At 39.7% G+C, this 16,931-nt stretch overlaps 1 protein-coding gene across 2 annotated transcripts in view; it reads right to left on the bottom strand.

Annotated features, from left to right (window-relative positions):
• Nucleotides 1-16,931, bottom strand: part of OTOGL (otogelin like) — a 259,839-nt gene that overhangs the window by 136,167 nt on the left and 106,741 nt on the right. For both annotated transcript variants that reach the window (XM_088453706.1, XM_088453702.1), the window contains exons 23-25: nt 15,363-15,525; nt 15,143-15,250; nt 12,614-12,752 (exon numbers count right to left, since the gene is read on the bottom strand). In XM_088453706.1, coding sequence (XP_088309832.1) covers nt 12,614-12,752; nt 15,143-15,250; nt 15,363-15,525 — 410 coding nt within the window. The remainder of the gene's footprint in view (nt 1-12,613; nt 12,753-15,142; nt 15,251-15,362; nt 15,526-16,931) is intronic.

Raw genomic sequence — 16,931 nt, 5'->3', positions numbered from 1 at the left:
TAAGGTGAAGTCACCTGGGATGGTAACAGACTTAAAAATAAAAAAATGTCTGGAGGACCAGGTACCATCTCATGAGTCATGGATTACCATATTTAATTGAATGTAACCATTTCATGGGAACATGATCCGAGACCACTACAAAAACACTACTAATAAGTAATACCGATGTGTTTCTAATGGCCATTTTATTGCAAGACATTCTTTCTCAATTGCAGAATAATGGATTCCTTGGGAAGTGTCCAATCTGATTCTCTACACCCTCAATATACTGACATGGTACAACCAGTGACCCAACAATGGAAGCATCCACTTTTACAGTGAACTGTTTAGAGAAATCAGGAGCTTTCAAAACTGGGCTGCTAGTAATTGTTTGACAGACTCAAAAGCGAAGTCACATTCAGGAGACCACTTCAGATAATTTGCTGCAGATTTCTTTAACACATCTGACAAGGGTGCTCTTGCCATTGAAAATTTAAGAATAACTCTCCTGTAATATACTTCCAATTCTAGAAAAGAATGCACCTGCATCTTCGACGTGTGGGCACAACAGTATTCCCTAAGCCTGCACCATATTTACCAATGGCTTATGACACCATTTTACACAGGGCACATGTTTTAAAGTAAGCAGCTAAGCCTGCTTTCTATAATGACTGGAGCCCAGCCTGAATATGATTTATATGTGTACTAAAATGAGTACTGCAAATAACTTCTTCCAAATAGGTGGAGGCATAATTTTATGAGGCTGAAAAATATTATCTATAAATTGCTGAAAGGAAGTAGGGGACACATGAGGCTTAAAAGGCATATAACTCAAGGGAGTAGAAAAGATTGTTTTTCTCCCTAGACTGCTTGGTCAGCTCAATCTGCTAATACCTTTTTGTGTGATTGAGGGTTGAAATATACTTGACTGAGCCTAATTGATCAAGGACTTTATCCACTTCTGTAGGCATGGGATACATATCAAACTTGACCTCATTCACCTTTTTAAAATCCCCACAGAAATTAATAATTAGCCTTAGGGACCAACACAATAAGGCTACACCACTAAATTCTGGATTTATTGATTACCCCTAATTTTTATTTATTTTTCCCTTTTTAAATAACTTATTTAGGCTGGCCAACTGGTATTTTATAAGACCTTTGGTGAACAACCACCCCAGTAGGGGTCACAATGTTATGTTGTATCAAATTCATTCTCACTGGAGTATTCAAAAATATATCCAAACAGTCAGCCACCAGGGGTTTTAGAGAACTTTTCTGTTCTAAGATAAATAAGGAGTCACCAACAACCTGAGCCATTAGCAAAATGTTCAGTGATACTTGAGGACCTAGGTCACTCTTACCCTCAACAGGATGAACAAACATTATCTCATAGTGTTTTCATACTTTCAATAGATTTACATGATAAACCTGTTTTATCCCTTTTGAGTATCTGTTTGGGAAATGTCATAATTTACATCTCCTATTCTGCGATTTACAAAAAAGGACCCCATTATATTGGTAGTAATTTTCTACCTGGAGTCATCAATAGTATTAGAGCCATCTCTCCTGGTTCAAAAACTTGAGCCGTTGCATTATGAATAGATAACCACTCTTGTGCCTGTTGTAAGTTTAACAAATTCTCTCTGCCTAATTGACCAACCAAATCTAAATGATTTTGCATGCCATAACATACTGTAGGACATTCTGTCCTACCAGCTGCTCCTCCCAAGATTCTCGTAACAGATCCAGGCCTCCCCAAGGTTTCCACCCATAAAGAAGCTCAAAGGGTGAAAACCCCATAAAAGCTTAGGGTACTTCTCAGACAGCAAACAGCAAGTAGGGAACAAGGTTTCCCCAGTGTATTCTGTCTCCATATACCATCTCAACATTGATTTTGATCTGCGATTAAATCACTCAATCCATCTGTTTAAGGATGATAAACTGATGTCCTTACTGATGTAATCTTTAGAAGTTTTAACACATCCTTATTTAAGCAGTACATGAAATTGATTTCTTGATCTGTAAGGATTACCTTTGGAAGACCAACTCTAAAAAATATCTCTACTAACTTTATAGCTACCTGTTTAGCTGAAGCAGTAGAAGGAAGTAAGGGATCTAAGCCTTGGAGAGAGATAAAGTTGATGGAGATAGGGTATCAACCAATCAGATCCTTACTGTCACTTTACAGGCTGTGTTTGATAAATGACAATTATGAGCTGATTGGTTGGTACTTTATCTCCATCCACTTTCTCTCTCTCCAAGGCTTAGTACTTAGATCCCTAAAAGAGCAGAAATTAGGGTCGCCTTCCATAAGTATGCTGACAAACTACACAATATTTTAGCAACTTCACCATACATTCTTGGCCAAAAAAAAAAAACAGGCTGTAATTCTCTCGATCATTTTGTCTCACCCCAAATGTCAAAAACAAGAAATGGTGTGTTATGACAACACATGCTTAGGAAAAAGATGGGACCTACCAATTGCTGAATGATTTCACTCATTTGTCTATGTTGATCTTTTTTGTACAAAATATCATTCCATAAAACAAAAAAGGATATTTAATTTTCGTTGTACTGTCAAATGATTGCCCATCAACTGCCACGGCGCAGCATGTGATATCGTCCAGATGGCCGTGCAGCACGGCCGACGGGAAGATTCCGTTTATGACCGCGGGAGCATGCAGATTAGCCATACACACTGAACGATCTGGCCAATATGTTGTTCCGATTTGGCCGGAAATAACATGTCAGGCCGATATAGCTTCAGTGTGTCTTTTGACTTGTGCATATCAATCTCCCCTCCCAATAATAATTCCATAGTGACCTAATCCTTCTGATCTTTTTTTCTCTGCTTCAGGCTCTTTGCAGTCTTTATCTGATTAGAAAAAAGATTAAGAGGAAGGGTAAATATCTCTCCAAGGGTTTCCGAAAGCAATCTCAGTGGACTGTCATTTTCTTTACAAAGGGACAATAATTTCTAAAAGAGATACTGTCCCACTGTACAACCTGTCTAGAATGGTCCTCTTCTGGACTGAGCTAACATACTCCATCACTTCCTTCAGGACCAGTGCTTCTTTATTCTTTTTTATCAGTTATGAAATACCTCACTGAGTCCTAGAAGATTTATATAGGTTCAGTGCATAAAATACCTGTCTCCACTGTGTGCAGGTAATAGCAGTAGGAGTTCACCAGCATGTTTTAGGAAGGATTACATGTGCCTGTAGTCTCCTCCTAGTTATTACAAATTACTGTCTGCAATGTTTTTCCTTCCATATTCTGTTGGGTAATACATTAACAAGTTGCCTATTACAATTTTGCATTGATAATGTGGCTTCCTATTAATTCATCACTTACTATAGTTCTTGCCTCAAACATTCCTTTATCACTCTGCCTTCTATAAATATCTATTTTCCTTCAGGTCTTTGCCATAACTATTCAAAACATTGGTTTTGAGTGGTATTTCTAGAATTAAATATTCAACTGTCATAATTAAATGTATGGAATTGTAACAATTATTGTGCTTTTTAAGAGTATGTTACTGGAAACATCACCTCTGTACCTCTGCACATCTAGAGCAGCACATTTTAAATTCAGGTCTGAACTATTTGAAATATCTGTAGGCTCTGATACATCAAACGATTCTCACAATTATCTCCAATCTCAGTTGTGCATGAGAGCTACTGGGACACTATCAGTTTCTTAATGACTAATTTGTTTCAGTTCAAAGTAGGTACAATCCTTCATCAATGGCTAAATGCAATTCACCAGGCATGAACAAATTAGCCTTTGTAAGCCGCTCTGTTTCTTTTAAGAGTCAGAACCCAAAGGCCTGAAGCCCAAGCAAGTACTGCAGCACCTGTCTCTCACACAATAAGTCTAGTTTTAATATGACAAAACCCATACAGGTCTGGTTTTCATCACCTGCGTCACAAGATCTATCAGATGAGAAGGCTGCAGGCACTTTGCCACTGTGAGCGATTGGGTTTCTCCTGGTTTTACCCATGAACTTTAGAACTCAAACTACTCTGAGGTTTGTTCACTAAAGGACACCAAAGAGACATGTTTAGTATACTACGATAGATAGATAGATAGATAGATAGATAGATAGATAGATAGATAGATTTTTCCTAATAATTTTCCTAGCCTCCTTATTCATGTCATGTAAACTGTATACACATGAAGAAAGACAATAGACTCACCAACGCCGTTAATTACTATTAATTGTACCGACCAATCATGAATCATATTTTCTTCTGACATTAAAGTGGATAGGGATATTCATCATATATTTTTTGGTATGTAGTTACCACTGCGGTGGTCGAGATGCTGGCGCTCACAATACCGGTGCCAGAATTCCAACAGCAGTCGGAATCCCAGAACCAGAATCCCGACCACTGGCATCCCGAAGATAAGTATTAGGGTTAGGGGGAGGGTAAGGTTTAGGGTTAGGCACTAGGGGGAGGGTTAGGCTGAGGGCGAGAGGGTTAGGGTTTGGCTGCGGGAAAGGTGGGTTAGGTTTAAAGTGAGGGTTAGTGGTTACAGATAGGACACTTACCTATTTGGGTCAGGATTCTGACTGTTAGGATGCCGCTGTTGGTATTCTGACCACCGGCACCCAACCATCGGGATCCCGTACCCAAACCGTTTTTCTTTTAATAATCTTGAAATATTAGTATATTTTAGATAATTGTACAGTAAATCATATGGGCACATCTTTTCTGAACACATATGCCTTTATAAATTAAATTGAATTAATTAATAATAGAATTGTATAGAAGAGGGTAAAACTTTTAGTTTTCATTAACCAAGCAATACCTGATGTGGTAGAATGTATGCGTAGCAATATAGACTTGCTCAGGGCTTAAGGCTATTACATGAGAAATATTTGTTAGAGTCTTTTGTGTGCTGCACAAAAGGAAATATTATAATTTTACTTTTTGATTACATTATAAACCATATGCACCAAAAAAGTAGAAAGGTCACACCTGAGCACCCTTTTTTTTTAACTATATACGTAATAATAAGAAACAGAACAATACTTAACTTAAATAAGACAAATATTCCCTTTCCTCTTATTTTCTGCCAAAATGTAATGGAGAAAAGAGAAAAAGACTCACAACATATAAGGAGAAAAAAATGAAGATAATCTAGTGCAGATTGTAATATTTAATTGTGTTATAAATTATTACACAAGATATTCCACAATGATATCCTTTCTTTTAGCTATAAAAATCCACATATAGCCCAAACTGATACGAATAAGAAAAAAGGTTCTTTAATCAGACATTCCTTAAAAAAGAAGCCTTTAAATACAAACAAGGCTCAATTCTTCAGATAAAAACAAAACAAAAAAATCATCCACATCGATCATGGCCTTGCTAAAAACCGTACAGGTAGAAACGCGTTGGAGACTGAGGAGGACCAGAGGACTGTACCTAGACAGGTTAAGGATATACCCTGGAAGGTGGCTGTGATTCTGCCTAGGGGAATAGAACATCTTTCCAGCTTACTACCGGCATTATTTCTACCCGATTCTGGTATGAGTCCAACTTCATCGATGTGGATGGTTTTGTTTTTTTCAAATGTATCTGAAGAATTGAGCCTTGTTTGCATTTAAAGGTTCCTTTTTATTTATAATGTCTGATTAAAGAACCTTTTTTCTTATCCGTATCAGTTCGGGCTATACGTGGATTTTTATAGCTAAAAGAAAGGATATCATTGTGGAATATCTTGTGTAGTAATTTATAAGACAATCAAATATTACAATATTACAATATGCAATAGATTATCTTAATTTTTTTCTCCTTATATGTTATGAGTCTTTTTTTCTTTTCTCCATTACATTTTGGGAAGAAAATAAGAGAAGGAATATTTGTCTTATTGAAGAAAAGTATTGTTTTGTTTATTAGTATTACGTATATGGTAAAAAAAAAAGGGTGCTCAGGTGTGACCTTTCTATTTTTTTGGTGTTTATGTTATGTTATGTTGGGGAAGTAAGGATACCCTCCCCTAAACGGGTGTGACCACAGCAGCCTATGCACATATATCTAACATCATTTATTTAACATTGATACATTATAAACCACATCAACTGATTAAAATTGAGAGATTTATAGCATTACATCACACCTGACACGGCTAATTAGCCACCTGCCATATATTACATGGTGTTTTCTTATAATTGACATTTAGGAGATTAATAGCATTATACCTGTTTTTACCATAAAATTTAAATTAATTGGGGAATTAGCTGTGGTACATGACATGTCTTTACACAGACATTGCAGGAACATGGTGAGACACTGATGTTAATATTAGAGATACTCAGAACTACATAACTTTAATACGATAGAAAACTTTTAAGAATCTGTATATATTCTAATATATTATATATAGGAGTTATGTCTAGGTGCACAGCAGTAATTTTAATTGCACAATAACTATCTGCTATACACATTTCTATTTTTTAAATCCTATGATTTTGCTGAATTTTTAATTTAATTAATGTGGTTTATAATGTAATCCAATAAAAGGTAAGTTTTATTATCTCCTTTTGTACATCACACAAAATACTACACTCTCCCCTTCTTCACTGTTTATGTTCAAGTCAGTTGTAGCACCCTATATTTTCTATAATGAGAGGTAAGGTGACTATTATTCAAAATATTATAGGGGGTCATCATAGATATAATGATGAGAATTTCCGGTGCGGTTAGTCCATGAGCTTGTTGTAGTAGGTCAAGATAGTGGTTAGGCCTGCAGCAGGTTAAAAAAAACAGTATCAAGTATATGGAATAGGGTGCGAGTTCTGTGAACCGAAGCAATCTTGGCAATTAAGGCTGTGAATTAAAGCAGCAATAATTAAAACATAATTTGAAAAGCAAAACCATTAAAACTATACTCTGTGAAGGACCATTGTGTCTATGTGTTTTTTCTACTTGGTAGCTAGCTACATGGGAACTCTTACTAAATTTTCCTATATGGTCCATAAATGTCTAGCTACTGTTCGCCACTGTTCAGAAGTGACAGCTTGGTAAAACCAAGTACTTATGCTACAAATTATGCAGTCAAATGGGGTTCTCTCTACAGAACATTCTTTACCCAAGTGTTTAATGAAGACAAATAATGTGCAAATACTGAATAGTATACATACAGTATATAGTATATATTTCACTTTTCAGTTTGCAGCAAAGTAGATTTATTTTATTATTTATTGTGCACATCGAGTCTTTACTGATACAGTTCCTGTGAAAAGCAGCTCCTACTACAGAAATGTCTACACTTTTGAAAGACTCTTAAAAGCAATTTTGTATAGTACCTTATGTTCTGTGTCTGTGATTAAAAAAATAATATCAAACCAACTACACTCCCTCTATATTCCTTTGTGGGCACACATTGGGTTATTATGCACACAGTAAACATCCCACAAAAACGCACCCACATGGTGTAACCAGTGCACATCAAGGGGTATATTTACTAAAGTGACAGTTTTTTAGAAGTAGAGATGTTTCCCATAGCATCCAATCAGATTCTAGCTATTGTCTTCTCCACTATTAAAACCCGCATTTTAGTAAATGTACCCCAAGCTCTCAACTGTCAGGAATAGGTCCACAAACTAGAAGTGAGTATAGGTAAGCAGAGAGGATGGAAAAGGCACACTGTGTTCTCGTCACATCAAAGTCCAACCTGCTACCGGTTTAGAACTTAATTTAAATTAATCATCAGATCATGAGTTAAAGAGCACATAGGAACTGTATGTATTATTTGTCACCTTTTTCTTTATAAAGCTGTCTATTACTTGGACTGTGCATAAAAATGTGCTTTTCCACTGAACAAAATACATCCCAATAAAATCATGGGCAGATTTCTACATAAACACCAGAAGCGCTCGCAAGGTAGGGGTGATGTGCCAAAGAGAAAAAGCCGGCAAGGAGTGACAAACATACTGTAGACTGGAAAGAAAACAGAGTCTAGGGTGTATATTTACTAAAGTGAGAGTTTTTAGAAGTGGAGATGTTGCCCATAGCAACCAATCAGATTCTAGCCATTATCTTCTAGAAGATGCTAGGTAAATGTTAAGTAGAGTCTGATTGGTTACTATGGGCAACATCTCCACTTCTAAAAACTCTCACTATAGTAAATATACTCCTTGCTCTTTCAATACAGTTATGTTCCTCACTATGTTAAAATGGCTTTTTCCAAAGCCAAACAGGTTACGTTTCATAAAACTAAAGAAGAATTTTCTGTATCCACAATAAACAATGGCCATATATTAAATACCCATGAAATACAATCTTACTTTAATTTTTCAGATACACAGTAACTATAAAAATTCTTACAATTATAAGAAGTTGCAGCAATGAAAGTTAGGTCTTGAAGGGACTAATGAAACCTATTTTCTGTCTGTACAAATGCAGGAGCTTCTTGCTTTCAATACATCTTTTCACTTTTGATGGATTATCGCTAATCCTATTATTTGCTGATACTGTATATAGCTATGGTTTTAGCCAGTGCATATAGAATGTCTATCATTAAAATTGAAAATGTTCTGAAAGGAACTGTTCACTCATCACAGGTTACAATTTCAATGGCAAATTCACTATTGAATTGTTAATGCATTATGTCTTTCTTTCCTTAATCACTTATGCTTCCATGGATGACTTTTTACCTTAAGAAAATGAAAGTCTGATTGCGCACGGTGGGAAAAACAGCTCCTTTATTTCATTGCATTGTCTGAGTTATTTGATACAATCATTATTTTTTTATTAAGCAGTAATGATTGAGATGTTCTGACATTTCAATTACTTGTAGCAGGACTGCATGTTGGCAGGAACACTAGCTAATAAAAAGCCAAGATTAATCCTGCATTTTTCTGCATTATTTGATTTTGAGAATAGCGTCATGGTTATTCTGAAGAAAAAGCATAGCTTTACTTTTAGCATGAAACTTGGAGTTCTCTCAGCTTCTTCCTTTGCCTGAGAAGTTCCAGCTATCATTGCTTAATGTACAAATAGAGAGCAAAATATTATTCCATAGAACCTTGTGTTATCTTTCGGTCTTCATAGTCTTTATTAAATGTATATAAGTATAAATACAAACAGTAAGAAACGTCATAGGTGCACTAGCTTGATAACAGTACTTTCTACATTGGATGTTTAGCCCCTTGTCACCCTGGCATGTATTGTCTAAGAGACCGCAGGAGCTATTGTATATGCGAATGGACTCATCCAAAATGGCAGTTTCCAGTATGATATCCTCAAGATGGCCACAGCCTGGTTACTAGAGAACCTATCACTCCATCTAGGAGTGACTCAGCAGCCGGAGATGTGAGGAGGAGCAGTGAGTGTTTGGAAGGAAATTGTGACCCAGAGGATAAAAGGAGGTGTTTTTGCACCAAACAGAGGTCCTGCAGTAGCAGAGAAAAAGTTTAACCAGGAGGCTGACACATTGATTAGGTCAAACCAGCATGGGCATTTGGCTGCCAGAGAACGGGAGTTGGACCAAAGGGCAGACAATCCCTATGTTGGCTGGGTAGCGAGCTGTAATGAAGAGCTGTAAACATTCATACTGTGAGCGGAGCGGAGATGATATTGACCCTTGGGAGAGCCAGACCAGGTCTCACAGAGCTGGGCATTTACAAACTAGTCCCTGCACCAAAGGGGAAACTCCTGTCATAGGTGAATGTTGCAGAGGCTATTCTTCAATCAAGAAATAGGTGACTGTTGCTGTTTTAAGTTTCTTTACCAACCAAGTGACTTTGTTACAGTTGCATATCTCCTCTGGGAGCTATTTCTAGTAGTTGAGGACAGTATTGCAGAAGTCATTGCTAGATTGCTATACCAAGTGCATTCAGAGTATCCAAAGTGTATTCAGAATATTCAAGGAATCTTTTCTTCCTTTAAGAGACTTTGGATTGTGTCATTATTATTATTATTATTATTATTATTCTTTATTTTTATATAGCGCCACAAGTCTTCCAAAGTGCCTTACAGAGTACATATACAAATAAGTGAACAATAAACCAGTGACTTACAGTAAAATACAATACAGGACAAGGACACGGTTTGTACACATTGCTGCATTAGTGATCATAACACTCAAAATAAGCAGCAGGGAGTCAGCATTCATATGTTAGATGCCCTTGTTGGGAGTAAGGAGTATAAGTAGAAGCACATGAGGGAAGAGGGCCCTGCTCATGAGAGCATGTCTATATCACTTTGATTCCACCTTCTACAATGTATACTAGATGGGATACCACACATTGCCCAGGTTGAAGACTGGACCCTGAAGTACACGTGCAGCCTTTATTTGTTTACATTGTCTTCGCCTATAGACCCATTCCATTGACCCTGAAAAGGACCCTACTGTTTGCTAACATGCTTGCAAACAGGGGCATAACTACCATGGGTGCGGCTGCTATGGTGCCCATGCTGCGTCTGTGGCCCACCATTCTCCTTTCACCCAGTCATGCACACAAGCTGGGCCGGTCCAAACAGGACCGTCGAGGGGGGCATGGGTGTCAGCAATGTTGATTTGGTGCTGGGGGGAACGGGTACTAATTACCCGGCCCAGAGCTTGTTGGAGGGGTCTGGCGGAAGCAGCAGCAGTCTCCTCTGCCTTTGGAGGGGAGTGATCACATGGATCGCCCCCCCCTGTATTTGCGTCGGGCTGAGGGGCTCACAGCGCCCCCCTCCCCAGTGCGCAAAGTTTTTTCTAAGGGGGCGTGGTCACACCTCCCACAATTAGGCCATGCCCTCTTCCCTCGGGCAGCTTTCTACGCCCCTGGTTACACTCTTGCATGCAAACACAGAGGCTCTGGATTGCATGAGTCATCAAGTTTGCTCAGACTGAGGTGAAAAGGATACTTTGTTCTCACAGGTTTTTGGCAGATTGCCAATTTCCACTGGAGCCCAGCCCTGGAACCTGTGTAATTTAAGTCTCCCAATTTTTAGCAATAGTGTGACAGTGTATGGCCCTGATGAAGTTCAAACCTAGGCAAAACCCCAATCCTTGTCAAACTACACTACCATGCCAAATTTGGTTAAGCTAAGTCCAAAACTCTGGCCGTGCATAAAAGACAAAAAGACGGACAGACAGACACGCTTTCCATCTTATTATATAGATTATCATCATTTTCAAGTTAATGGGGGAGATGTAATAAGCTCTGGAAAGTGATAAACTACCAGCAACTCATGGTAGTATATCACACTTTCTAGAGCTTAGGGCCTGATTCAGCTTTGGAAATAGAGTGAGATATCTCACTCAACTGATCATCTTGGTGAAATCATGCTGCACTGCAGCTGGGGAAGATTTAAAATGTGCAGAGAGACTTCGATTTGGGAGGGAGGTGTCCAAACTGACATCTAAATAGTAGAGTAATAATAAAGCTGTGCAGTATTTGTGGGCTACATTCAAAAGCAGCCAGTATTACCCCACATGCAAAAAAATGTGTGTATTTACACCCCTTGCATTGCAATATGGTTTGTCCAGGTTCACAGTTAAGTGTTATTTCTCACTCTGGGTCTGATTCAGACCCGCTCGCGAGCGCTGAGCGCTCGCAAGCGGGACGATGGTGCCCAAGTATGCATGCGCTCGATGGAGGCGGCTCCGTTGTGCGCATGCGCGAGACCCGAATAACGACGGCCAAGCCATCGTTAAGGGTCTCGCACCAAAGGGGGCATGCTGTTGATGGTGACTGACAGCACGCCCCCTTTGGTGGGCGTGCCGGGGGCGTGGCTTCCCAGACGGAGGCGTTTCCATGGGAATGCCTACCGTCTGGGTCCGGCCCCACTGACATCACTAGTGATATCAGTGGGAGTGCTTTTGGCTCTGATAGAGCCAAAAGCACTCCAGGGCTTGCGGCAGCGAGACCCTACCGCAGGGTCTCGTCGCAAGCCCGATGGTCGCGATGGTCATGGCCGCTCGCTATAGCTGTGGGTGGTCACCCACAGCTATGCGAGCGGCCAGGAGGCCGCTCCAAAATGAAGGAGGGACGGCCCTGATTCAGAGCGAGCGCTCTGTCAGAGCGTCCGGCTCTGAATCAGGGCCTCTATTCCCAAAGCTGAATGAGGCCCTTAGTACATCTGCCCCATCTGATAGCATAAAAACAATAACATTTAGATGCATAACAAGGTTGCATGAAACATCCTTAGATCTATATCTTTACAGAAATCTAAAGCTGGGTACACACTAAACGATGTGTGTACCAAGCAATGTCGTAAGCGGCGGGATGCGGCAGGGGTTTCTGGCATCGGCAAGTGCATACACACTTGCTGATGTCGGGAGCGGCATGCAGGTCTGACGGGCAATGTCGCTGACAATGCGCGGGAGCGTGCATTGTCACTGATATTGAGTGTACACACTAGATGATGTTGCCGACATGTCGTCCGATCCGGCCGGATCGGATGACATATCGTCTAGTTTATGGTCATAGAGGTTACCATAATCCACTTAGAATTAATTTGTATTTTATAAATTGTTGCCCTTTTACAGATATAGTGTAAAAAGGAAAGATTGCCTTGCTTGTAATTTTTAACAAAGCCGCTTTGAAAATAATAACAGACAAATTAGGCTTCTTACAAAAATATATCTATATATATATATATATATATATATTAGTTTATTTTCTTACCTTGACTAAATATGCCTGACAGTCACTGACATAATCATATTCCAAACCGTCAAAAGTATAATAGTGGCGATCACCATACACAGTGCACACTGAAGGACAGGGATAACTTGTGCAGTTAAATATTCCTCTTTTACAAACACTATAAGAAAAGAGATATACTGTAGTTTAAAACAACAATTCAGGAGCAGACTAATTCGGTGATGTGTGAGAAAAGAAAGAATAACTGAAATCTCTTTTCAGATTTAGTAAAACACATTTTCAATATATTACAAAAATGGGAATACTATACAGCCAGGGGCGTCTTAAGAAAGGAGGGGAGCCCATGTTCAGTCTCTGTCTGGGGCCTCCTCCTCTCATCCCATCAGCGCACTGAGAGCAGTAGACTCTGAGCACTAGGAGCACTAGTAGACTCTAGTCTACTGTTTCACAGATTCCTGGGATTTTCTTACTGCACATGGGCAAAACTCTGGGCAAATTGTCGTTGCAGCATTTTCCCAGTGATTTGTGCAGCACTGTCTGCCGTGGGACTCTGGAGAGATTATTATTGACTAAATTGATGTAGGGTGTGCGTTGTGGGCCCCCCTATACCCAGGGGCCTATGTGCGCCGCACACCCTGCACCCATTATAGATACACCACTGTTTACAGTGCTTGCTATGTTCACTTTATTCTTAACTAGCGACCCGCGCCAGTTTCATATGGGAGCAAATTCATCTCGCCACAGCCCCCTGCACCTCATAACAACCTACGCCATGTCACCACAGTCCCCTACATCTCACCACAACCCCTGCTTCTCACTCCTGCCCCCTGCAGCTGGCTGGGGCCTGGCCACTATGATGGGCTGGAAAGGGCAGAAGGATCATGGATGAGAGATTTGTATTGTAGCTACCGTAAGCATTACCAGCAGCATGTCGCCGGGGCTAGGGCATCTGTGCCTATTTCTGCAGCCTCCATGCACACCCCTCCCCTGCAGCCGAACATGGTGATGAGCAATGTCCTCTTTGCACAATGTACCCTGTATTTCCTAGGCTTCCTGTTGATCTTCCTCGCCATGGTGCCCCTGCCCGAGAACAGCACTGGCTTCCTTGGGAGGTGTCTCCTGTTCACCGAAGGTGTGTGGCTGAGCGGGAAACATGATAATGGAGAGGGAGCACTTCACTGTGGAGGAGTGGTGGCTGGAGTCCGCCTTCAGATTCAGCGTAGGGATGGACATCGGAATCCAGTGGTTACTAACCATCATTGTTTTTGTTATGTTGATAGTGTTTTTACCATTTGATGGTGGCGGTCTGAAGTTTGCCACCCTTGAATGGAAATAATTTGATGGTGTTCCTATTTTGTAATTTATTGTATGTATATGACATACACTACGTTATATCCAGGGCCGGCTCCAGGGGTCGGAGCACCCTGTGCCGGCTCAGTTAATAGCGCCCAAAACCTGCACGCGTCCACAAATTGGGGAGTGGCCTAATTACCATTACCTAATTACCATAGGCCATGCCCCCTTAGTGCCGTTACTTGGAGGCATGCCCGCATTGCACGCCTCAAAATAACGTCAGGCTGGGGGTAAGCCCAGCAATCCGTCACTAGCTAGGCTCCCCAGCCCTCTCCCAGCACTGAATGGATGCCGCGCGCATGCACGCAGCATCCATTCAGCTACCCCGGGGTCCGGCACCACCGTACAGCTGTGGCAGTGGGGGTTCCCAACCTCCCGATTTGACCACCCAGGGGCCACTTCGGCCCACGGGTGGACCAGCGGGTCAGTACTGTCCCGCTGAAATTAGGATGTTGAGGAGGGTTGCACCTGGTCGAACACCCCAAGAGCCGGCCCTGGTTATATCTTTCATATAAAATGAAATCATATGTTACAATATACATTTGCATATTGAATTACCAGTTCATGGGGGTAGGTCTCCAAAACGCACAGCAGGAACACACACCCTGGTTAAAATGATTCATGCCCTTTACTGATTGTGACTACAGCTATTTTGCTTGTTTACTACTCGGTCAGGGTAATGATAATTTATTATATCTATTAGGCATATTTAATCTATGTGCATTCTTCTTCTTCTTGTCTCATGCTCTCCAATCAAAACACATCAGTGTGTCGGTGTAATACACTTGGGGCCTGATTCAGACCCGCATGCAGTCCCCAATCGGTCCCAATTGACTGATATTTTGGGGACTGTGCATGCGTCAGAGACGCAGTGTGCATGTGCTGTCACTGGTCGCTGTGCCCTGGATGCTGTTGCCTGATTAACATACTGCAGTCCTTTGGGGCAGGGTGGGGGCTGCAACATTGTCTGTTTTACAAAATGGGTTAGGGGGTGTTGCCCACGGTTTGCAGGTATGCCGAGGCGAGGAGTCCCGGCAGACCTTCTTGTTTACTAAGATGGCTGATGGCTGGTGATGATGATGATCCAATGCTGCATCTTTTAAAAACAGTTTTAACAATGTGTTCTTATATTTTGAGTGGTCATCTCTATACATTGCTACAGTTCACATTTATAGTCAATGTGTAAAATCAACCTACCATGTGTAACATGGTGTAGATATCACCTCTCCAGATAAGTATTCCCAATCCTTCCATGTACATGGACAGCTATCTGGAACATAGCATTTCCCTTTATGTTCTGCCATGCTACAAAACAAGTAAAAAAGGACACACAAAACAATGAACATGATATAGTTTTCTGTCAACGAATTACATTCCTGTGACAAAATAAAATACTACAACTTTATCACTTACTTACCCCGGTGGACAAATACAACCACTGGCACATGGTGGTGAAGGGACACATGTAAAATTCATAGCCAGGTTAGCACAAGAGACTTCACAATTAATCCCAGCAGAAGGTAAGCCAAGAACAGGGTTCCTACAATCAAAGTATATTTTTCCTTCTGGGCATGTGACACCTTTAATATAAATATATAAAGTGGAGAACTTCTGAATTGCATTCTAAACAATATTTTGCATTAACATGGTTTACTTTGCATGGAAAAAAGCCAGAAGACACATCAGAGACATAAAAAAAATGACGGTTCAGTGCAAAAGTCTGAATGTAAGCCTGATTATGTGTCACATGAGTAGCTCACCTACAAGTATTTGTCACCATCTTAGTGGGGCGTTCTGGGCCAAAGCTGGTGGCAAACTGATTAAAGAGTCTCTTAGATTGCTGGAAAATACAGTGATAAGCTTTTTTTCTGCAGATGGTGGTGCAATGACTTTAATAATTTTAGAAAGTTTTAATGAAATGTATAAAATATTAGTATAGCATATGTTTGTCCATAGTTGTCATAGAACACAACAAGAACTAAGCAAAAAAAAAACCCTTTCAAATGAGTTGAACAGAAAAAAAAGTACGAAATAGTATAAAAATGTATACAAAACAATAATAAAAATATATAGCATCAGTAACAGAATTTCTGAAAGAAAACCATTTACAAAAACTATTTGAATTTAACTTATTTAGACTACTGAGGTCTAAATAGATCCCTTATATAATTTAGTGTACGTTTTAGTGTAAATTCAAGAATTAGGTTAGGATTGCCTTAAAACCTAAAATTAGCATGTTATAATTTTTTCACTATAGTTTGTTTACTAACTTGTTTGTTAGCTTGTTTGTATGTCAACAACATTCGCTTGGCTTAAAACTAAAGATAATAGTGCATTTCAGTTACAAGCAAAAAAATAAGAACCTTTTCTCCTGGACCAACCATGTTGCAATGTAATGGTTGAAAATGTATTTATTATTTCTGCATGCTGGTTTTGCATGTAACAAATAAGCTAATACCCCATTTATTGTAATATTGCTTGACCTCTGTGACTAACAATAGTCTCACAACAGCAGGAGACTTCTAATTAAGAGAATTGTAGTGTGCAACTTTTTTTTTTACCACGGCAGAGCCATTTTGTGGGATATATATTGAGACTGGGCGTATGGTTATTTATTATTTTTTATTTTTCATATTTCTTTTGTATGAGTGATACATTTTAATGTTTTATATGTTACATTTTACCCAATATTAATGTGTATTATATTGTGTACCATTGGTCACTCTGTTTCAATTGCGCAGTTCTTTTCTAGTTAATTGGTTTTGCATGAGTATCCCAAAAAGCTTTGTTTTTATACTGAAATTTAGAAATCAGCTAGGATACCTGCAGTGCAATATGGTTTTGCTAATGTGCAAATTTGCTTCTTTTTTTGCTTTGTTTCTAACATTGCATCAGCCTCAATGATTGAAACTTAATAAATTCTGTAATATATAATATAATTATGCATCTGCTATTTAGATTGTAGATGATATGATGGAGCCGACTG

The sequence above is a fragment of the Taudactylus pleione genome, unplaced genomic scaffold (genome assembly GCF_031769625.1).
Source record: "Taudactylus pleione unplaced genomic scaffold, aTauple2 ptg000040l, whole genome shotgun sequence".
NCBI lineage: Eukaryota > Metazoa > Chordata > Amphibia > Anura > Myobatrachidae > Taudactylus > Taudactylus pleione.
Note: the sequence above shows the minus strand (reverse complement) of the source record. Positions and strands in the feature narration are given on the sequence as shown.